Source organism: Falco rusticolus, chromosome 6 (assembly GCF_015220075.1).
Source record: "Falco rusticolus isolate bFalRus1 chromosome 6, bFalRus1.pri, whole genome shotgun sequence".
Taxonomy (NCBI): Eukaryota; Metazoa; Chordata; class Aves; order Falconiformes; family Falconidae; genus Falco; species Falco rusticolus.
The window spans coordinates 64,290,817-64,312,666 of NC_051192.1; the positions used below are offsets into that span (position 1 = coordinate 64,290,817).

The window sequence follows — 21,850 nt, forward strand, 5'->3', positions numbered from 1 at the left end:
TCCATTAACTGACAGAACTGCTAATGTAGCAGGACATTCTTAAAGACAATTGCAACACTTCTTTTTTTCTTCTACATCTCAAGAAATATTGTGTTGTGTCTCAGTATATACATATGTGCATACATATATATATGTATGTATGCCATCGAGCTCACAATCTCTGCATATAGCTTTGCACAGAGATCTTATTGCAGGTGAAAAAGTATCATTTATCTTACCTTGTCTCAGAAACGTCCCTAACTTTCTGAAAGTTTGGGAATCGCAGAAGATTCACTGAGGCTGGCACAGTGACCTAGACCTCAGCCCTGAGCTTGTTGCCTAGTGCCTTAGTTGGATGGGAAAAATAGGTTCAAAATACTTTCCTAAAGCAGGAAATCAGTAAAAATTCCTAAATCACTAAAAATCTTTGATGAATACTAATTTTGCTCAACAAGAGACATCTGATACACAAACACTCCAAAAGCATGTCAGAAGAGTGTTGCTCAGTGATTCAGTAAACCAAAACATTAACATTTGAACTGTTTTTCTTTGAAAGGGAAAGTCTCTGTTTCAAGGATCAAACCATGCAGGGAACCTAACACTCAAGCTTACTCAAAACTTCCTGTTCTCTGTAGTTTTATCTATCCTTTCTTAGAAAATGGCAGTTATAAAAACCCTCTTTTTTTTTTTTCTCCCTCAACTAAGTATGTCTTCAGATTACACTCTCTGCATTACTGTAAAGCCCCACAAAGTAAACTCAGACCAGGATGGGCCCCCCTACAGATGTACAAATCCTAGCAGTAACAAGAAAGACTCACATTTTACTTCCCAAACTGTTCTAGCTCACAGGCTCTATGGTGAGACCTACAAGAAAACATAAATATGCATTGTTATACACTAGCTTTGGATCTACAAGAAATGTTGCAAGCAGGAACTGTAATGAAAATTTCTGTCCTGGAGTCTTCTAGAAGAGGCTCAGAAAAGCATGATTTTCCTTGAAAGTGGTAGGAAGTCTGATTCCTTCCCTTTCTTTCCCATAGAAGTCATCTTACAGTGGCACGATGGAGTCCCAGCACTCAAAATGTTTCAGTTCTGCAAATCTGCACTGAAAAACCTTTTAAAGATAAATATAATTTTTCAAAAATGGTTGAATAATGTTATTAATGGTGCACTGGGTGGTACATAGGTGCACAACTAGCATGGAAGAATCCACTGGATAAACATGGATAATGCTGTTGTGCTCCCTAGTTGCTAGGAAAGCAAAACTTTAGAACAATGATATATTGTTTATGTAAATAATGTATTTTTATTTATTTAAATGAAGAGATTGCTTTCTCCATTGTGGCTAGTTGGCAGTTCTAGTCAAACAGTGTCTTCCCTGGGAAAAGCAAATTACTGACATGAACTTGTAACATAAATGAGGTTAAAGAAGGAGTCATTATCAAGTCACCTGTGAGGACTAGAAATGGTCCAAGGACAACCAGGGAAGTCATGCAACAGCAGATGTAGTTTTTAGCGTTTGATAAGTGTATTACTTCTTGCTCCACTCCCAGCTGGAAATGATCTCTTCCCTGCTGCATCTGCAGCACCATAAATGGGGGTTTGTCAAGGGCCTTGTAATTGCAGTGACTCATTCTTCCTTGGGATGCAAGAATCCAAAGGGTGTCACTGAAATCACCAAATAGAAAATTAAAACCCACATGCAATTAAGTTATGAAATGCATGTGAAACACACAATATAAATATAGACACAGATTAGGTGTGTTTGAAAGAAGTCCGCCATGGGCCTTTGATGGTATATATGTGATCTCCAGCTCAGGAAGTATTTAAACAGATGACTCTTAGAATATGGGAAAAGATCATAGAATTATAGCATACCAGGTTGGAAGGCACCTCAAGGATCTTCTGGTCCAACATTTCTTGGCAAAAAGATGTTGGGAGGGGTTCCTTCTATGTCCTTTCCTTACTCTTCTCCAAACATCTGGCACTGGCCACTGGCACAAGCAGAACAGGAGAGAGTCTTTTGTCCTGACACTGTACTAACTTCTGTGTTCTTTTGGTCTTATCCCCAGAGCTTTGTCTTTACCGGAGGGCCCTTTACTAGTGTCCTTTAAAGTTTATTCTGCATGAAAACAGCTGTGTTCTATTTGCATGTATTTTATGTACCTACGCATTTCATGAGCCTTCAACTGAAGTAATTCCTGCCTGTGTCTCAGACAGCTGTTCATCTACAGTACAGGGCTGTGCACTTAGATATACTTCTAAAGCTATGGATTCATTCATTTTCAGGTTGTTTTTTCTCTTTTTCCACTTTGGTCAAATGAAAAACATTTTGAATGGTCCTACAGCTTCTTGTTATGCCTGTATCTCAAGCACAGTGAGCCCTCAAAGATCTCAAGAGGCTCCAGAACAGTGTTTTTCATATAATTAGCATATTTGCTCTTCAACATAATTTAATATTATACAGACATCAAAATGATAAAGGTCCTTGTGAAGAAACTGAGTACTTACTGTAAGTTAATTTCAAAACATATTCATGCTCTCTACACTGGTTTTAAATACAAAGACCTGTCTTGGACATAAAAAGCAATTCTTCCTATAATTTTACCTGAACTCTTTCTGTATCATCTGGTGGGAAAGACCTAAAATCTTGCAAGAAGATATTTTTAAATAATTAGCAAGGAGGACAGACATCACATGCCTATTATAAATGATCTCATAAGCATATTATAAAAGAGGTTGGAAGCACCACCAGCTTGGCTCAAGAAAGCTTGTAAACAAGGTTTTATCAAAGTAGTGAGAGGGGAAAAGGAAAAACGAAAGTAAGCTCTTTCTGTTTAGTTAGCAGGGAAGGGAAAAGTAACAGTGTATCAGGAAAACAGAAACAGAAGAACAAGAGGACACACAGGTCAGTGCGGGACGCTGCCATCCTTTCAAGTGCTTTTGAAATGAAATGTGGCTGCAAGTCAATGACCTAAAAAAAAATAAGTGAACAGAAATGTGGTAAATAAGCTTCAGTGTAGAAAAAAGGGAAGGTAATACATGCAGGAAAGAATAACTGAAACCTTTAATAGCTGACACTGAGCTCAGTAGTAGCACTAAGTTCTCAGGAAAGAGATCTGGGAGTCACTTTTACTACCCCTCTGAAATCAATGGCTCTGTGAGAGGCAGTAGCAAAAAGAGACAACAAAAAGCTTGGTTATCATCCAGAAAGGTACTGAGAACAAGGCAGATGGCATTATTTGCTGTTCTGTGAAACTTTGGTGCGTGCAGCCATAGCTTGGCTAGTGGTACTGTTCAGCTCTCCACATCTTGGCAGGACCTTATGGAATTAAAGACACTATCCCCGTATCTAAATGATCAGGGGGATGAAGCAGTTGCCTCAGAAGAGGTGGGGGCTCTCATTTCTGACATGAAAAAGCTGAAGGGGGGAAATCTGAGTGAGCTTTACAAAATCATGACAGTGATAAATAAGCTGAATGTTGAACTGTTATTCACCAAAGTCAGTAGTATTACTGGAAGGGGCACTTGTTGAAACAAGTAGGATATGAATTTAAAACTTATAAAAGAAAACTGGTTTATGCAACAGATACATTGATGGAATTTAAGACCACAGGGGCTTGTGGAGGTAGACTGTACCGTAGAGTCAAAAGGGGATTTAAACAGAGGTTTAACAAGGGTCCATAAATAGGTGTTAAAAGGAAGAGATGAGGATGTGCTGTCTAACATTCTAATTCAGTGACTGGATGCTGGATGAACACAAGGGCTAGGAGCAGGCACCATGGATAAGCCAGGCTTATGCACAGCATGTCATTCTACCAGACATAATATTGGGCAAGAAGAGTCACTACTCTGACTCAGTAGTGCATATTATTATGTTTCTAAAATTACCATCTATTTGTTTCTTGTATAATGAACCATGTTTCACTTTGTGTCTTTTGGCACCCATACCCAGCTGCCATAGCCATGTGTTTGAGTGATGTGGAACAACACAGGAGTTCTCAGGTATGAAAAAGGGCATGTTTCACCTTAAAATAAAGTCAGTTTTGGTACCAGCTGCTGAGACTGTATTGAAGAGCCTCCAGAGCTGTATTCCCAGTTCCTGCTGTGGCTCAGCCTTCCAGCAGCTTCCTCAGCATGGGTAGTTCCCAACTAGTACAGCTATCTTTAGCTAACTGGTACTGTCTACCAGCTGCTCCCCTCTCCCTGCAGATACACCAAGCAAAAGATATTTGTGCAGCTTGTTTGAGCTGACCAGAGGAAGACATCAAGTGTCTGAGGGATTTCTTATAGAGTGTGCTTGCTTGCAGAGTATATTCTTTCAGAAGATGCACCAGAAGTTTAACTTTAGATTAACTGAGAGTTTTCCAACTATTGAAAAGGAGAAATAAGATTCTGCAGAGGTGCAGATTCTCCTTCATTTCAGGTTACAAATTTTGAAAACTCAAAATCCACATTTTGGGCAACATTACTCGTAGCAGCTGACATGGGACTAAGTGTGCGTTGCAGCTATTTGCAGTGCTTCTGGTTCCTGCCCCTGAGCCGATGAAAGCTGAAATTGGCCATCACAAAGTTATGGAAACACTGCAGGCTTGGGAAAGTCTGTTGTACTTCCAAAATTATTTGAGTCCGTTGGTCTTGTTATAAAGCTATTGAGTAACAGAATAATGGGAATAAGTTACCGATGTGTCCCGACAGCTCGGTGCTACTTGGGCACTGCAACACAGAAAACCAGTTCAGTGTGGTTTATGCCTTGCTTATCTCTTTGGCCGAGTCCGAAGCAGCGGAGTGTATTTGTGTTGCCTTTTTTTTTTTTATTATTTATTTTGGAGAACGCCAGGATTTAGCCGTGGGAGGGGCTGGCAGACCGAATCCTGGGGCTAAGACCTTAGCTTTCACTTTCTTTTCCAGCCCGTCCTTGCACGGAGCCATTTCCCGCGGGGACCGCGCCCGTTCACCCCAGCGCCGCTGCGGCGGGGCGGGGGTGCCGCAGAAAGCCCTCCCCGCCCGGAGCGGCCCCTGCCTGCCGGGCCTTCCCCGGTAGCCAGGCTCTCTCCCTGCCGGCGGGGCTGGTTTCGTTTCCCTCCGGCTCCTCCTCCCGGCTACGGCAGCGATGCTGCGGCGCTGCGCCCCGCTCCCGCCTGTCCCGCAGCCCCTGCGCCGCATCCTGCCGTCCGCCGCCCCCGCCGTCCGGCAGCGCCTGCGGGAGGTGAGCGCCCGCCGGGGCCGCCCGCAGCGCTGCGGGAGCGGGGTCCGCGCCCCGGCGCCTCCAGCTGCGGGGCCGTGCGGCGGGCGGGTGTGAAGGGTCACATCTCTTTGCAGTGCGCGGCGCGGATCCCGGAGGCTGGAGCGCTGCTCGACCTGCTGGAGAAATGCCCGGAGCGCCAGCAGAAGGGAGGTTTTCCCGTCGTAGTCTTTGAGGGGCTGGATGCCACAGGTAAGGGCAGTGTGTGGTTGAAGAAACACGGATGAGAAATTGTTGGAAAGAGCGAGCGCTAGGGCTTTCAGCCAGGCGTAAGGCTTAAAAAGTCAAAAAATCCTGGAAACCTGTGACAGATTTGAAGGAATTAGGAATTAGAAATACCAGTCTGTCTTCTCTTGTAAGAGATCAAACAGTCTGTGCTAATTTTCATTCAGTGGATGAATTCTTTATCTACATAAATGAAAGAATACACAGAGTGCTGGAAATTACATTTCTTGTGCAGGTGATGAAATACGCTTTTACCGGAGAGTTTTCAAATAAATGAACTGAAGTAGTGGTAGACTGGGAAACTGGAAGCAGTTTGGCTCAGGGAGAAGTGTTAGCTGCCTCTGGATAGCTTTGTTTTCTGACTTATAAGTTAAGGATAAATTAAAATCCCCTCTAAAAAGAAAGTACTGGCGGACAGCATGGTGACATCCACATGAACTGTGACCTAGAAAAATATTGTAGATGCATATATAGGGAAATTGTCTTGCACTTAATGCATTTAAGGCAGCGAAGACCTAAAGCTGGCAAGAGTGAGGGGTGGAAGGTGTTGAGAATAGGAAGTGGAGTAGGTCCTGCAACAATTCCTGCAACTAAACTCAGAATAATTTCCCGCTGAAAACATTATCGCAAGATACTCTGGTTACATAGGTGTCAGAACATGTGCTCTGAGTGAATGGATAGGAGCAGTTTTCAGTTTTTAAAACTCAGCTGTACCTGTGCATAATGTAACAAATATTTCCTTATGTAAATGAAATGCAGGCAAAACCACCGTAACCCAGTCAGTTAAGGACACCCTGAATGGCATCCTGCTAAGGTCCCCACCAGATTGCATCAGCCAGTGGAGGACAGTGTTTGATGATGAGCCAGAGTCCATTAAAAGAGCATTTTATGCTGCGGGCAACTACATTCTTGCTTCAGAAATAGCAAAAGCATCCACTCAAGCACCTGTGATCATAGACAGGTTTGTATATTTAAGAAGTCCTCTTATATCAGTGCCATCATATAGTTGTTCGGTGTTACAAGCAGCAGTTACCAATCATAGTCTCTGGGTTTCCTCTTCTTTTCTTTTTTCTTTTCTTTTTTCTTTTCTTTTCGTTTTTCTTTTCCTCTCCTCTCCTCTCCTCTCCTCTCCTCTCCTCTCCTCTCCTCTCCTCTCCTCTCCTCTCCTCTCCTCTCCTCTCCTCTCCTCTCCTCTCCTCTCCTCTCCTCTCCTCTCCTCTCCTCTCCTCTCCTTTTTTCTTTTCTTTTTTTTTGGAAGCGCTACTTTGCATATAGTCAGATAAATATTAAATCTTCTAGAGAGAAATACTTCTAAATAACAGTAAGATGGGGGACTTCCATCTGTGTGATACTCATAACTGGCTTTAAGACACATGGAAAGTCTTACGTCTTCTGTTAGGAATAAGTGGAGGCATGGACTGTGCAGCCCAAGACAAACTAGGGCTCTGTGACCTGCAGAGAATGAGGGCTGCTGATGCCCTATCTCTAAGAGGCATCTGAGGTATGAATGGATTAGAAGGACTGAGTTTTAGGTAGACTTACTCCTTGACGATGTAAAGCCAGAAATATACTTCCCACTTTTTTGGCTTTGTTTATGTCGTTTCTTGTTTTCACCAGCCGTGTAGGCAGCTTTCAGTATTACTCTTACTAAAGTAAGTTTAGATGCACTTTGAAATCTCTGGCTTATTTCAGTACATGTACTTTAACCTCCTGCACAGCACACACACACGGAAGCTGTGTGTGTGAGTGCTAGTTTCAACCAGCCACAAAACCACTGAAATAAATAAAATACAGTGCCTCAGAGTGGTGGGAATGCTAAATGCAAGTGGAATGCATAACCGTTAGCAAAGTCTGTCTTCATTCACATGTGGTTGAAGACTGCATGTTCTCTACCAAATCTGTTGCATGAAGTAGGATAGGAACCACAAAAAAGGGACGAGAATATTGGATTTTGCCATATAATGTAACTCTTCTTTTGACCTCTCTCACTAGATGAGAAGACTTTTCTTTTGATAGGAATAATTGGAACACTCTTTGCATAATGTGTAGCTTCTGCCATATGTTTTAGTTAATATTTCACAGTAATGCTGAGTACTGTGTTGCATATTACCGCTCTGTTAAGAAATAATGGATGGCAGAGAACTGTTCTTTACATTTCCCTTCAAAATCACAGTGTCACCTACCTTGTCATTATTGCACTTGCCATTATAGTGACACCTGTCTTCTATGTTACTGAAGAATTAGTGTCCTCTTTAAAATTTTTCTCTCCATTTATATCTTCCTGACAGATACTGGCACAGCACAGCTGCCTACACAATTGCCACTGAAATAACTGGGGAAGTCCAGGGTCTTCCACCAGCTCATGATGAGGTATACCAGTGGCCTGAAGATCTGCTTAAACCTGATCTTGTTCTTCTCCTGACTGTTGATCCTGAAGAGCGAGTCCGGAGACTTCAGCGTCGGGGGCTGAAGAAAACAAAGGAGGAAGCTGAGCTGGAAACTAACAGTTTGTTTCGCCAAAGGTACACTTTAATGAGGAATAAGAGGATGGAGGCAATCTTGGCTCCTGTCTGATCAGTGGCAAATGTCCCACTCACATTGCTGAGACAAGGCTTTCCTACATCTAAGCTTTTGGGTTGGGGTTTGGGTTCTTTTTGGAAAGGATTCATGGCTGACAAGGAGAGTAAATTCTGTTAGTTCTGACTGAAAGTGTTTGAAAGCCGCAGGTGAAGAACTTCATTCTCCTGCAAAGGAGCTTTGAGTTAAAATACTTGTATTTTGCTATGTGCTACTTTTGTTGTAGCACCTTTGTGGCAGAAGTGGAGGAAGCAGGGCAATAAGCAGGATTGCAACCCTGGCCTTCAGGAAAGCTGACTTTGGCCTCTTCAGGGACCTACTTGGGGGAATCCCATGGATTAGGGCTCTGGAAGGTGAGGGTGTCCAAGAGAGCTGGCTAATATTCAAGCATCACTTCCTCCAAGCTCAGGATAGGTGCACCCTATCAGTAAATAATCAAACGAAAGGGACAGGAGGCCTGCATGAGTGGTTATCAGGAATAGTGGATTCACCAAGGGGAAATCATGCCTGGCCAACTTAATAGCCTTCTCTGATGGAGTGACTGGCTGGGTAGATGAGGGGAGAGCAGTGGATGTTGTCTACCTTGACTTCAGCGAGGCTTCTGACACTGTCTCCCATAACACCCTCATAGCCAAGCTCAGGCAGTGTGGGTGAGATGGGTGGACAGGGGGGTGGGCTGAGAACCGGCTGAGTGGCAGAGCTCAGGGGGTTGTGATCAACAGTGCAGAGTCCTGCTGGAGGCCTGTGGCTCGTGGTGTTCCCAGGGGTCAGTACTGGGTCCAGTCCTGTCCAACTGATTCATCGGTGCCCTGGGTGAAGGGACGGAGTGTCCCCTCAGCACGTTTGCTGGTGACACAGCACTGGGAGGAGTGGCTGAGACCCCAGCAGGCTGCGCTGCCATTCAGCGAGACCTGGGCAGGCTGGGGAGCTGGGCGGAGAGGGACCTCATGGAGTTCAGCAAAGGCAAGTGGAGGGTCCTGCCCCTGGGCAGGAATAACCCCCCGCACCAGTACAGGCTGGGGCTGGCCTGCTGGGAGGCAGCTCTGCGGGGAAGGGCCTGGCAGTGCTGGTGGGCAGCAAGGTGCCCATGGGCCAGCAGTGTGCCCTGGTGGCCAAGGCCAGTGGGACCCTGGGGTGCATCAGGAGGAGCACGGCCAGCAGGTCGAGGGAGGTCATTGTCCCCTCTGCTCTGCCCCAGTGAGGTTGCGTCTGGGGAGCTGTGTCCAGTTCTGGGCTCCCCAGTTCAAGACTGACTGGAAACTACTGGATAGGGTCCGGCGGAGGGCTAGAAAGGTGATGAAGGTCTGGAGCATCTCCTTTGTGAGGGAAGGCTGAGAGAGCTGGGCCTGTTTAGCCTGGAGAAGACCGAGAGGGGATCTTATCAATGCCTGCAGATATCTTAAGGGCAGGTGTCAAGAGGATGGGGCCGGGCTCTTTTCAGTGCTGCCCAGCAACAGGACAAGGGGCAACGGGCACAAACTGCAACACAGGGAGTTCCACCTGAATATGAGGAAGAACCTTTCCTGTGAGGGTGCCAGAGCCCTGGCACAGGCTGCCCAGAGAGGCTGTGGGGTCTCCTTCTCTGGAGACATTCAAAATCTGCCTGGACATGACTCTGCAACATGCTGTGGGTGACCCTGCTTTAGCAGGGGGTTGGACTAGATGATCTCCAGAGGTGCCTTCCAACCCTGACCATTCTGTGATTCTGTGTTTCTTTCTTATTGAGGTCATGAAGAAGAGAGACCTACAAATTCCAGAACTGGGAGGCAAGAAGTTGAAACAGTTAAATTCCCTGGAAAATTATGGAATTAAGATCCAGATTAAGAGAATAAAATTTAGATGTCCTCTTGTAGATATCTTTAGTTGTGCTAAGTGTGTCAGGTCCCGATATAGTCAGTACATTCAATGGAACGTTCCAGCAGCTTGGAGTTCAGTGATCTAAGTATAACTATCTAGAGCCATTTGATATGATCTCAGACATCTGCGTAAGGCTGGCAGAAGTGATGCAGAACCTGTGGACACTTTCTGGATCAGCAACTGGAAGCTGAATGAGATAGTCCTGAGCATCTCTAGCAGTACTAGATAAATTTGCTTAAGCAACTGAATTGCACCCTAGGCATCCTACGTCAGGGTGTGTTGAATTGCTGTCTAGGCCCCACCAAATGTATCGATTAGATCATCATTGTCTACAGCGGAAACTTAAATACCTAGTGCTCATGTAGATACCTCAGTATAGACACCTGAATGTCAGTGTCCGTATCTACAAATTGCAAAACTGACATCTACCTCTAGGGTTTTAACATTTCTGGTGATCATATACCTTAAAAATATCCATTACTTAATTCTGACAGAAACGCTGTGTGGACACAGGGTTCATATAGTGGGACCTGCAGAGAGATGGGTGGGCTAGGGAGGATGCTGCTATTTAAGAATCTTTTATGTTCCAGTTCTGTTACTTCTTATTTCTGTCAGAAAGCCTTTGGTTATTTCTACTTGTTAATTATGTCAACCTGGATGTGAGAACATCCAGAATCTTGCTTTGTTTGTCTTATGAATCGCAGCCTGAACGTTTGGCATTAGTAATTGTGGGAACATAGAAAATTATATTCACATCCTCATTCATCCTTGCATGCTAAATGCAGGAAGTTCTGAATTGTGAGAAGGCTTATAGTCTGAGTGAGGAGGTTTTCATCCTGTATTTCATCCCAATGTTCATCTGGTTAACAAAGTTGATCAGAGGAAAGGGCTGGACTATGTGCCAACTCTGTAATCCAGTAACTCAAAGCTCAGATCAGTCAGTGAGCACACCTACACAATGCCATGCCATATAGTTCAGAGACACCTTAGTGGGCTTTGAATAAATTAATTCAGGTGTTAGAAGCAGGCTGTCCATTGTACTGCTATACCAGACTGTATCCAGTGCTAAGCTGTAAAGAAAAAAATACTTCAGTGCCATGCCATGTGGATATGGATAGAGTTCTGGGAATCAATGTCAAGGAAACTATGTGCTTTGAGGTTTGCATTTTAATAGTTAACAAATGGTTTTTTGCTTTTTGCAGTAGCTTTCATTCTTAGCATACTAGATTTTTTTCCCTTTGTCTCTGCAGTGCAAACACTTTCTTCCGAGACTGATGGCTAATGCCATTTCATATCCCTGCCATTTGAAGTTTTATTTCTCTTGTTTTGTTTTTAAATAGAGTTGAAGAGTCCTACAGAAGGATGGTGAATCCTGCATGCCAAGAGGTTGATGCCAGTGCCTCCAAGGAAGAGGTTCTCAAGACAGTACTACAACTAATTAGTAAACACTGTGCTTTGTGAAAGCAATTTCTTTGTTATAACAGTTAAAATACACTTTTTAGTGCACTTAAATATTGCCTCTCTGGTTTTGGTACCTGAAAATGCACTGTGATGTATTTTGTCCCACAGAATAATCTTTCTTCTGTCAACAGTAATCTGTGCAGGTTATCTGTTTCTCTGTTGTTTACTGTACTTTTCTGTATAAGGGGAAAATCCCACTCACATCTATTACTGAGAAGTGTAGGTTCGTATTTAAGAGTGCTGATAATATATATACAGTGAGTAGCATCAAACACTATTGATTGCACACACGCAGTATGTATTCATAGTCCATGCTCTTCTTTAAGCCAAGGCTACTTAGGAAGACTAACAGAACAGCAAGGGTTCATATTTTGGGTTCATTGCTTAAAAGACCTAGAGCTCTAAATATATCCATGCAGATTCAGAAACTTAGGCTGCTTCTTGGTAGCTAACTGTTTTTCTGCAGCTTTGGAGTGTGATCATTGGGTAAGACTAGGAGGTTAGCCCGTGACACAGTGCTGTCCTGTGGCCGTCAGTCTCTGTCGTGCAGTCCCGAGCATGGTTAGCCCATGCAGCATCCCTGCTTACCTGCAGCCAGCCCATTCTGGAGGCCAGGCATTTGCTAGCACAGAAGGTGGCTGCTCTCTGTCAGTCATCCTCAGGGCACTGTACGTGCCAAAGCCTGTTTCTTTTATTACTACCCCAGCAAATTTAGTAATTTGATAATTTACTGATTTACTAGTACAGACCTAGCTTTAGGATGTGATCCTGAGAAGATCCTGATGCTAAAGTTCTCAGAGCATCTGGGGTATTAGACTGGTAAAGTACACATGCAGAAACTTAATTTCAGGCTTCTCAATAGTTCTGTTAAAGTCAGTAAACCCAGCCCTTACTGAACAATAAAAGCAATTAGTAAATTTCAGGTGTTTCTTGAAGTACAAAACAATACTCTTATTGGCCCAAATTAAGCTGTGTGTACTTTTTAATTATTAAAAAAGTCTCCGAGTGTTTTAGATGAGAGAATTTTATGAGAAATGCTATTTTATTTGATAGAACTCACCACAGTATTTCAAGCACCTTTGTTTCCTCATTTTTAGTCTCATTTGCTTTCTTTTTTTTGGTTTAGAGGAGAATAGATACTTAAATAAAACGGTATTCTGTTGCTTAAACATAGACATCCACAGTCCGTTAGTCTCCCTAAGGTATCTGAGATGTCTGTGAGGGGCTGCCAGATATGACACGAGACATTTGGTTGAGCTGTTGATCTGCAGAGTGGCAGCTGGAGGCCTGCAGGGATACCATATGGTGCCTAAAATGGCGCTATTCACCCATTTAAGCAGTGAGAGGGTTAGAAAGCAGCAGCGCAGCCTCTTTGAGCTGTGCCTGTGTTAGCAGGTGGCCTGGAACAAGTAGGGCAGACCTGCAGCACAGAGGAGCTGGTGCAGAGGACCCAGTGTGTACCCTCCACGTTATTTCAGAGGTTTGTTTCAGACCAGCTCTAATCAGGTCACATTGACTGGTCTTGTGTTAGCGGCTGTAGTGCAATGAGTGTGCTCCTACACCAGATCTTTTGTTTTAGCCTTGTCTGGATGGGGTCCTGTTTGCAGACACCAGGACTGTTCCACAAGGTGAAGCAAAGCATGGTGAGGAGGGGTAGTCAGGACGATCACTTCAAAATTGTGTTCCTGATGCAAGCTGAAATGCTAATGTGGATGTATGATGCAGATGTAATGTAAAAGCAACGTGTCTCTCTTGGAAGGGTTTCCTCAGAGCCAAAACAGACTTTGGGTCTGGTTTCTTCTGTTTCCTGATTGAGGGCTAACCTCGAACATGCTACAGATGCTTTTGGTCCATGTTCCCAGGTTGTCTGCAGGGGGTAACCACAGGGTGGGAGCAGGGAAGAGTGGATTTTGGTGCACAATTGGCCCCGTCCTGCAGTAGCATGGGGTGTAGCCGTGGTGCTTACCCAGTGTTGGGAGCAGTAAGTGCTGCTGTCAGCCTGAGAGATGAGGAAACCTCTTGAATACCAAATTTCAGCAGTGAAATGTAAGGCTGGTGTTCAGTCATTCCCCTCCCAAAAATAAAAGTTTGCAAGACAAAGACTAATTCCCTGAAGTCACATGCTATGAGGTGACATGAAGACTCTTTCAGAAGACATGAAATACCTATCTCCACTACAGGTACAGTTTCATAGCCAGGATTTTTACCATTATTTTCTGTAGAGGTAACATGCAATTTTATTACAGGATCATAGAATTGTTTGGTTTGGAAGGGACCTTAAAGATCGTGTACTTCCAACCCCCCTGCCATGGGCACGGACACCTCCTGCTAGACCAGGTTGCTCAAAGCCCCATCCAGCCTGGCCTTGAACCTTTCCAGGGATGGAGCAGCCACAGCTTCCCTGGGCAACCTGTTCTTTTACATACAAAGTGATGTTTTATCAAGTAGGAGTTCACTGTGCTGAGTGCCTGGAACTAATGCATGGTGTCTAGAGAGGCCAGTTCTTCACCAGGTTTTCTTTACTGTTCAGTGTTTTGTGTCTTTTCCCCATAGCATTACAGCTTCTACAAATTTGCCTAAAAATGTGCATGCTGCCTCCACTATCGATTCCTTACAGTTTCAGAGTCTGGAGAGCCAGGACACTCCAAGAGACTCTGATGGAAGGAAAAATGTCTCTCTTCAAGCTCTGGATAAACAAAGACCCCAAAGAGTTTTTATTTTTATTTCCCTATTTATTTTTTTTTTTAAGGAATGAGTAATTGTTATTTGTCTGTTAAAATTCATTAGTTTTTTTAGCCCCAGTTCCTCTATTTTCTTAATTTAAATATTTGAAGAAACACATAAGACTGAATTGTTGCTGCAGGGGGCTGCACTGACTTTGATCTTTTAAATGGAAAGCTATGTTCAATACAATTAAATCAGCTCTTTTGTAAAGACAAAGATCATCACCCTCTGGCTTAATTTAGCTAAACAGATGTAGGATTTATGTAAATATACAGTCATTGTAATGGGAAACAAAAGCTAGAATACCCTGCCATTAGTGTAAAAATGCATTCTGTGTTACCAGCTGGTCAGTCATGACCTTTTATTCAGCCATAGAGACAGTGCATGTCATGTACTGCAAAGCAGGGGAAATGACAAAAAATGTTATGTCCGCAAACTCATTGCTTATGAAAAGAGCCAGTCAGTAAAAGCCCCATTTTAAGCACACGGCAGGTACAGAATGAGTTCTAGTGGGGCAATTTACTTTTTCTGCTGCTCTTCCCCTCTCCCTGGGGCCAGCTGTACAGGTAAAAGTTTAGTGCAGTCTGCATATTTGCTTGGGCTGTCAGTTTTCTTTCGCAAAAGATGCTGTAGTCAAGCAGGCACATCTTTTCTTGAGAGGACGGAAGACACAGCTTCTGTAGAGGACATATACGACTTCCCAGAGCTGTAAGTCTCTTGGGCTGGTTACTCTGAGGCTTTTGTTGGGATATGAACACTTTTGTAGAGGATCATTTCCAAATAAGCTTTCCTTGACTCTTGTGGTATTGGTGAGACTGGCATGAGGTTGGAGTGGTAAGTAACGACACGGTGCTAAGGAGTCTCACCTGCTGATGCAAACAGGTTTCCGTACGTTGACACACAGAAGATACTGTGCTGCTGTTGTCTCTGAGGTTTGTTCTGTATCCAGCTGCATGTACTCCTTGTTCCCAGCCTGTAAGCTTTCGGGTTGAATGCTCCAGTCCATGACTGCAGCTCCCAGAAACTTTCCTTCAGACACCCCTGATACCCATCTTATCCCTCAAAAAAAAAAAATTCCTCAAACATCTTCAGACTATTTTTAGTTTTCACTCCAAAATGGGATGCAATTCTTCTGTGTCAGGTTGGCAAAAATGGCTCTGTGCCAGTATTTTACTTCGAGTTTTCTCACTCTACAACAGTATTTTCCTGGAGCTGGTTACTTGGGTGTGTCTGTTCTCAAATGACATCCTTAATAATGTAGTTCATGTATTATTTTTGTGTACTACGTATGTGTATTGCCCAAACAGTATGAGTTTTTCTCTGCTTTTCCATTTTCCATATGATATTTGTTTGATAAATGGAATATAGGCTATTTTAGTGAAGGGAAAGCACTTAAGTTAGCTTTTATTCAGCAGTTCCAAGCTTCTGAACTGCCGTTGGGTTTAACTGTGGTATTTGGGATCAGAAGCCTTTAACTGGGTCTGACTCTGCTTCCTGGTAGCAGCACTGCTGCTCAGTTGAGCAGGATTCCCATATGACTCCTGTAACACAGCAAAGAGTTCAGCTCTAGAGTTCATCTACTTTACAATTACAGCTGCCTCCCTCGGAGGATGCATCATCTGTGCAACAAACTGCTCTCAAGGTACTGTAAAAAGCCTTTCCTTTTTCTGTGTGGGAGTTTCACAGAGCAGACAGCTAGGAAATGATCTGAATGTGCATAGGAAATGAAGACTTACTTATCTGCAGCTGCAATTCAAAGGAAGCACCTATATGTAGCATTGCCAGCAGTAACCCTAAATAGATTCACTTTCTCAAAGCATTTGATCTTAGGAAAAAAATTGCTTGGCATTTTATGAAGTTTTTCTTATAAATCTGAATCTGTTGGGACAAAACCTGTTGCTCACATAAGTCTCTAGAGACACTGGATTTAGGGTGTTTTTTGGGGATGATTTTGCATTATTCAGAAGGGATAGGGGTTGCTACCCTCATCTTGTTCTCCAAAGAAGTTCTTTGGGCAGTTTTTTTTCAGGGTAAAACAAAAGTGCAGCTACAGGACTGACATGGAGAAGGGGAACAGGATGGTATGCAGCCACTTGTACACATGAGCTCATGGGCCACAACAGTCCCCGATGTCCACCTGACCACAGAGCCCTGGGACACTGCCTATGCCTCAGAAATCTGATCAAACAACATTGCAGGTGGCTGCAGAAAGCTCCTTGAGGAGGGCAAAGGGAAACAGGGGAAGTTTTCCAACACAAGGGAAACAGCCTGGGAGCTGCTCTGAGTTTGCAGCCCACCAGCCACAAAGGAGATCTGAGTCAGAAGGGAATCAGTGAGGGCTGTGCTCAGCCCATGCCATAATGAAGAATGAGATGGGAAAAATAGGGAATATTCAAAAAGGTAGGTTCAAAGGACCACACATTTCCCTCCTAGAAGGTCATGCCACAAAAAGTACAGTAAATATTCCATACAAAATCAGCAATGGAAAAAAATGAAGAAAATGCAAAGGGTGGAGCACATGTGTTTCAAAACCTCATAATCTGTGATAGAATCACACTGATGCAAGATTGCAAGATTGCAAGGATGCGAGGATGCTGGACTGGATGCACACTATCCTGAACTGTGCATGTTAGTATGTGTGCATGTGTGTATGTGTGCACATTGTGTGCTGGGGGAATACGTAGGGAATTAAATCTTTCTCTGAATACATAGCTTAGTTATATGACAGAAATTATTTTTCAGATGCCTCCTACCTGTAAGTTTCATGTACAACTGTGGGTCAGTGGATCCCAGAAGTTCACCTGGGCTGCCTGTATAGCTCACCAGTGGGCAGAAATGGCACATGCATAACCTGATCCATGCAAGGGACACTCCGATGGGTGCAATGCTGCACATATGTTGTTTTGCTTCCCTAGGTCTGAATGCCATTTAGGACACTTCTAAAACCACTGCATCTGTTATTCAGTCTGCACCATGTTCCCTTAGTAGAGCATGACTTTTCCCACATAAGACAGACAAGGGTGTTGATTTCCTAATCTTTTCCCCACAGGGATGAAAGAGCAAGAACACTTTTATTTCTGAAGCAATGCTAGCCTGACTCTTACCAGAGAAAAGAGACAAGAGATTGAAACGTTGAAAGAAGAGTAAGGTTCTGACCTGTGCTTATGTCTTCTTGGAATGTATTTTGTCAATCTGTTGTACAAAGGAAGAACATTTCTGTCCCTGTGCTTTCAAGGTCAGTGGGTGAGCCCTGGCCAGTCTTTTCACTGGAGGGTACCACCAAGGTGAGGTTGCACTCCTGGGCAGACCTGAGTAATGCATCCAATAGGGAGGAGGGTTTAGTATGGACCTTCTGCTCAGTCTTTCCACTTTGGTACTTGTGGAGACCTTTAAGCTATGCGTAATTGATGTAACAAGTTCCTTGATTGAAGTCTATACTCTGGATGTAAAATGCAGGTACCTCAATCATTCTTCTGACTTCATGTTTGGCAGGCAGGTAGCAAAAAAATGATGTATTGATCAATTTTTAGAAAACATCAGCAATAGGGATGGGAGAAATGTTTTGGACATAATTAAACTCTTAAATCAAACCTAGCAGCCCAACAAACTTCTCAAGAAGCTTCTGAAGCTCAACTTCTCTCATACATACACCTCTCCCTGCCTTCACCCAGGACTATAAATGATGAAGCAATGAGAAATCCTGCTCTCAGAGGGGTCTGTATCAATAAAACCACAGCAGACTTGAAAGCTTTGGGGGGAGGCTTGTTCTCACCATTGTTTCACCTCTCTGAGGGTTTGTTTTTGTTTTGTTCTCTTCCTCAACAGCTGTACTTATGAAGAGAGAAAGGAATATATTGTAGATGTTGTTGTTTGTATACTGCAGGAAAAATTGTAGAGGTAAGCCATTTTAGGATTTCCCTTTGCCAGGTTAAGGAGCAGAAAATAGCAGCAGAATTGGAGGTATTGAAATAAGAGGGGGTGAAGAGATGACCAATGAGAATGAGAAGAAAGATTTCCGTAATCAAACTCTTTGTTCTAGTTTCTAGAGAAACAGCTTTTTAGTAAATATCAAACCTTGCTTTACCTTGGTTTACAGTGTTGGGGAGAAAATAGGCAGAAACATACTAGCACACTGCAGGAAAAAAAGCAAATCATGTGGTGATTTAGCCAGTGGTATAGCCAGTTGGGACAGGGAAAGCCCTGAATCCAGTGCCAGTAAATCGAGCACAGCTGGGGCATCTTCAGGTTTGCTTCTGTGTCCTGGGTTTGGCACTGTGTTAAAGTTGTGCACAGCCTGTGGAGCCGGGGTAAGTCACAGGAGTCTGGATCTGGGTCTGAACTTGAGAGGTCGTGGCTGCTTCAGCTGGGGATTTTGGGTTACGTCCATTAAGGATTATCACTCTGAGCTCTGATATTCTTTCTCAGTGTGGAATTAACAGGATCCACATGGTGGATTTGGAATCTAATATTCAGATGTGGAGAGCCCTGGGCTCTAAGCCCCCAGTCTTTAACAGGAGCTGTGCACATGCTGGGGCTCAGGTTATCAGGTCCTGCGTGTTGGTCAGTGGTGAGAAAGCATCTCACCCTGTTTCAGGCAGTGGAAGAGGTTTACAGCCCCAAGATATACTTGTTTTCAAGTGCTTCAGTAAAAAGAATCAAATATTTGAAGCAACGGAGTTTTATGGGAAATATTTAAAGGCACTTCAAAAGACCTCCCTGTCCTTAGAATCTGGTCGATAGTGTATAAAGGCATGGAAGGAACAGCATTTCTTTTAGACAAATAGGTTTTATTCCTTTTGACAAATGTTTTCTTCTCTAAGGGCTGTCTTCCCATCCCAGACAGAAGCAGGGATCTAGGATTGCATGCTTTTTCCATCACCGGCTGTCTGCCTGCATACGTGACCTATTGATGTCCCTGGTGATCTGTGCAGAGACTTGTACAGAAAGGAGTGCTGCCTCTTGACGTTAAGATTCATTTTGACCTCCAGAAAAAGGATTTTTGGTGAGAATTCGGGGAGTGAATTTTGCCTGAGGCAGGCTCCTGTACCATGAAATCTTCCCCTTGCTGGGCCATGGGATCCCAAAGGGAGATGCAGGGAGCTGGGTTCCCCTCCACAAAGTCTGGGAGGAGGAGGGGAGGGAGGACAGAGCCCCAGCGACCCAAGGGAGGTGACTGTGGGCTTTGGCAGGTTCCCTTGCAGATCAACAGACCCTGGGACTTTATTTGCAGGGTGGCCAACATCTGACAAAACAATCTGCTGGAAGCCTCATTGAAGGAACCTTGCAGACTTTCCTGCTGCTTGCCCAGATTTCCCCACAGAGGGAGCAGATCTGGCACGGGTAATGGGAGCAGTCTGATTTCAAAACGCACCGTGCCATAAATTCCATCAAAGGAAGAAGCACCGCGGATCAGATGGCAGGCTCCAACCCACCCGCCCCACTCCGTTTGCCTGCCTAAATCTGTTGGGATGCCAGTTCTTTTTCTTTTACTTTCTTTTACTCCTATTAATTCAGTATATCAAGCCTGCTTGTGCATAAAGGGAAATCTGCAGCACATTAGATTAACACTGTCTCTTCCGAAGTTGTTTGCAGTTCTGAAAGCCATCCTTCACAGTCGGTGTATAAATAATATCGAGCCACGAGAGGGAGCGAGAGTACTAAATAAGGCAGTTTGGGATTTAGGAGGGGGTTATACTTCTGGATAAGCACAGTCAGCTTTACAGTGATAAAGACACATAAAACATGAAGAGCTGGAAGAATGAGAGGTAGCGTGGGGTGGTGGCTCAGAAGGTAAGTGGTTGTATTAAAAAGCGGGAAACCAAACAAATTGTTTAAAGCCATTTTGATACATGTGTTAGGTGTCGGGGTTTTTTTTCGATTCTTGATTTCTTTTTATAGAGAACACTGCCTGAGCTGCCGAATGGCATAGAGATGTAGCTGTTACAAGTACCTTTATACCATCTGTCTAAGAGAAAGGGAAAAGTGGAGTATTAAATAAAGTGATTAATCTGACCTTCAGCTGCACGGAATTTAAACATAATATCTTTACAACAGCACTGCTGAAGCAAGGTTTGCCTTTTCTGTCACTGCTCGCTTGTGTGGCTGTGAGCAAATCACCCAAACCCAGATCCTCAGGGCTAATTAGGTAACTAATACTCAGAAAAATTGCAGAACTGAAGTACCTAAATAATACTGTAGTCCTATTTCCCCTATGCCTCATTTGCTCTATATGTCTGAAGTGAATGTGTTATAACTTCTTCCCCGCACAGAGAAACTAAATATGCTCAATACACTAAAGAGTGTAATAAGGTTATATGTTGCAGTTACCTGGGGCTCAGAGGCTTGGATTGTTACAACTAGCATAAAATAACTGGATCATTTTTTTTTTTAATGATGCTATTTTTTGTTTCAGTGCATCCTGGGCTGTTTTTCCATGCAGCCATGCAGAAGGCATGCTGCTGAGGCTACAAGCCAGGTACTCTGATTAAAAAGTCAAGATCCCCAGAGCTCTGCAGCAAGGCACGCACGACATTGATCTGGCTTCCTATTACATACCTGTCTTTTGAGTTTTATCAGTTTGCTTTATTGTACTGGGTTCGTTCAGGCTGCAATAATTAAGGGCGTGTCAGATTTTTCCATAATACAATCTTATTTTTCAATGAGCTATAAAATTTCACTCTTGGCTGCAACTTGACATATGTAGTTGAGAACCTGCTGCTTTTAAAGCATTTTTGAATGCCTTGAAACATTCTTTGAACCAAATTGGGCCATTAAGAAAAAGGGGACTGCACTCCATAATACGCTGGTTCTAAAAACCTCTTTCAAGTCAGTAGGAATTCCTCCCCCTCCTTCTCCTGATATCTTCTTTCAGGCCACAAATAATGGCAGGATCGTATGAATTACTGGTGTTAAAGCTATTACAAAATTTCATTGTGGAGGTAACATATTAGCTCCACAGTTAAGGTTGTGTTGAGTTTTGATTTTAAAGCAGGGAAAAAAATTATTGTTGAAAAATTAGCTGTGGTGCCTCAAAAATTACATGTACTGTGTAAGTCCATACCTCTTCTAAACAGTGTAAGTAGTGGTATTTATGGTGAAAGCTGCCTGAAACTTGTCCTTTTAAAACTTCATTTTTAATTTCCCATTAGGTTCACTTTGACAATCTTTCTGAGTCAAAATATCCCCTGTAGCATGCTTGTGTGAATGCTTTTGGAAAAGTGTTAGCAAAACATCCGGGAAAATCATCACAGAAATGGTGCACTGATTCCACAGCGTGGCATGCAGGGAAAGACAAGCTACTTCACCCATTTTAGAAATTTTCAGCCACCATTTTATTGAAGCGCTCTAGCGCATCTCCATGATTTGCATCACATCTGAAACCTGAGTTGTATGCTACTCCTGACTAGGCGTCAGAAACATGCTTGTTGTGTTCACCAAAAAAAAAAAAAAAAAAAAAGCAAAAGCTATCAACATCTGGCCAAGTCATAAGCCTCTGCAGCCTTTCAACTCTCTGCAGCTCAAAGGAGCTTGTTAAAGAGACCTGATGCTCCCGTCTGTGAGCACGGGCTGGGGCTGAGCAGAGCTCTTCCCACAGCCTCATCACCCACATCCAGCGTCGGTCCTCAGGCAATCGGGCACAACGGCACAGGGCTGCTTCTGCCTGCCCTTCTGGCTCGCTGCTGGGGCTGCTGGGCGGTTAGAAGAAGAGCCCCATGACAGCAGGCTAAGGATCAAAAAACATTGGGATGAGCCAAAAGCAAGGAGCAACATACTCGAATGTGC

At 43.6% G+C, this 21,850-nt stretch overlaps 1 protein-coding gene and 2 long non-coding RNA genes across 6 annotated transcripts; 2 read left to right on the forward strand and 1 right to left on the reverse strand.

The window, feature by feature from the left end:
• Window positions 1-1,312: 1,312 nt before the first annotated feature.
• Window positions 1,313-2,719, reverse strand: LOC119150139. Its single transcript, XR_005104952.1, has 3 exons — window positions 2,588-2,719; window positions 1,858-1,973; window positions 1,313-1,647 (listed from the first exon to the last, which is right to left on the reverse strand). It is a non-coding gene; the product is annotated as an uncharacterized LOC119150139 (long non-coding RNA).
• A 2,165-nt stretch (window positions 2,720-4,884) lies between these two features.
• Window positions 4,885-11,395, forward strand: CMPK2 (cytidine/uridine monophosphate kinase 2). The gene is made up of 5 exons (XM_037392381.1): window positions 4,885-5,188; window positions 5,302-5,416; window positions 6,209-6,410; window positions 7,738-7,971; window positions 11,224-11,395. Exons 1-5 carry the CDS (start codon window positions 5,093-5,095, stop codon window positions 11,342-11,344), a joined length of 768 nt encoding a protein of 255 aa, XP_037248278.1. The 5' UTR covers window positions 4,885-5,092; the 3' UTR covers window positions 11,345-11,395.
• A 3,707-nt stretch (window positions 11,396-15,102) lies between these two features.
• Window positions 15,103-21,465, forward strand: LOC119150138. 4 transcript variants are annotated; one of them, XR_005104950.1, is made up of 5 exons: window positions 15,103-15,710; window positions 17,118-17,352; window positions 17,894-17,965; window positions 18,889-19,070; window positions 19,299-21,465. It is a non-coding gene; the product is annotated as an uncharacterized LOC119150138 (long non-coding RNA). The 4 variants fall into 4 exon arrangements; XR_005104948.1 differs by having other exon boundaries at window positions 15,103-17,352; XR_005104949.1 differs by having other exon boundaries at window positions 15,103-17,303.
• Window positions 21,466-21,850: the final 385 nt, after the last annotated feature.

What these genes read in the sequence shown, in the direction of transcription:
- CMPK2 (XM_037392381.1), top strand. Translation starts at nt 5,093, where the DNA reads ATGCTGCGGCGCTGCGCCCCGCTCCCGCCTGTCCCGCAGCCCCTGCGC. An exon ending in TCCGGCAGCGCCTGCGGGAG is followed by an intron (nt 5,189 to 5,301) that starts GTGAGCGCCCGC and finishes ATCTCTTTGCAG; the next exon opens with TGCGCGGCGCGGATCCCGGA. An exon ending in TGAGGGGCTGGATGCCACAG is followed by an intron (nt 5,417 to 6,208) that starts GTAAGGGCAGTG and finishes AATGAAATGCAG; the next exon opens with GCAAAACCACCGTAACCCAG.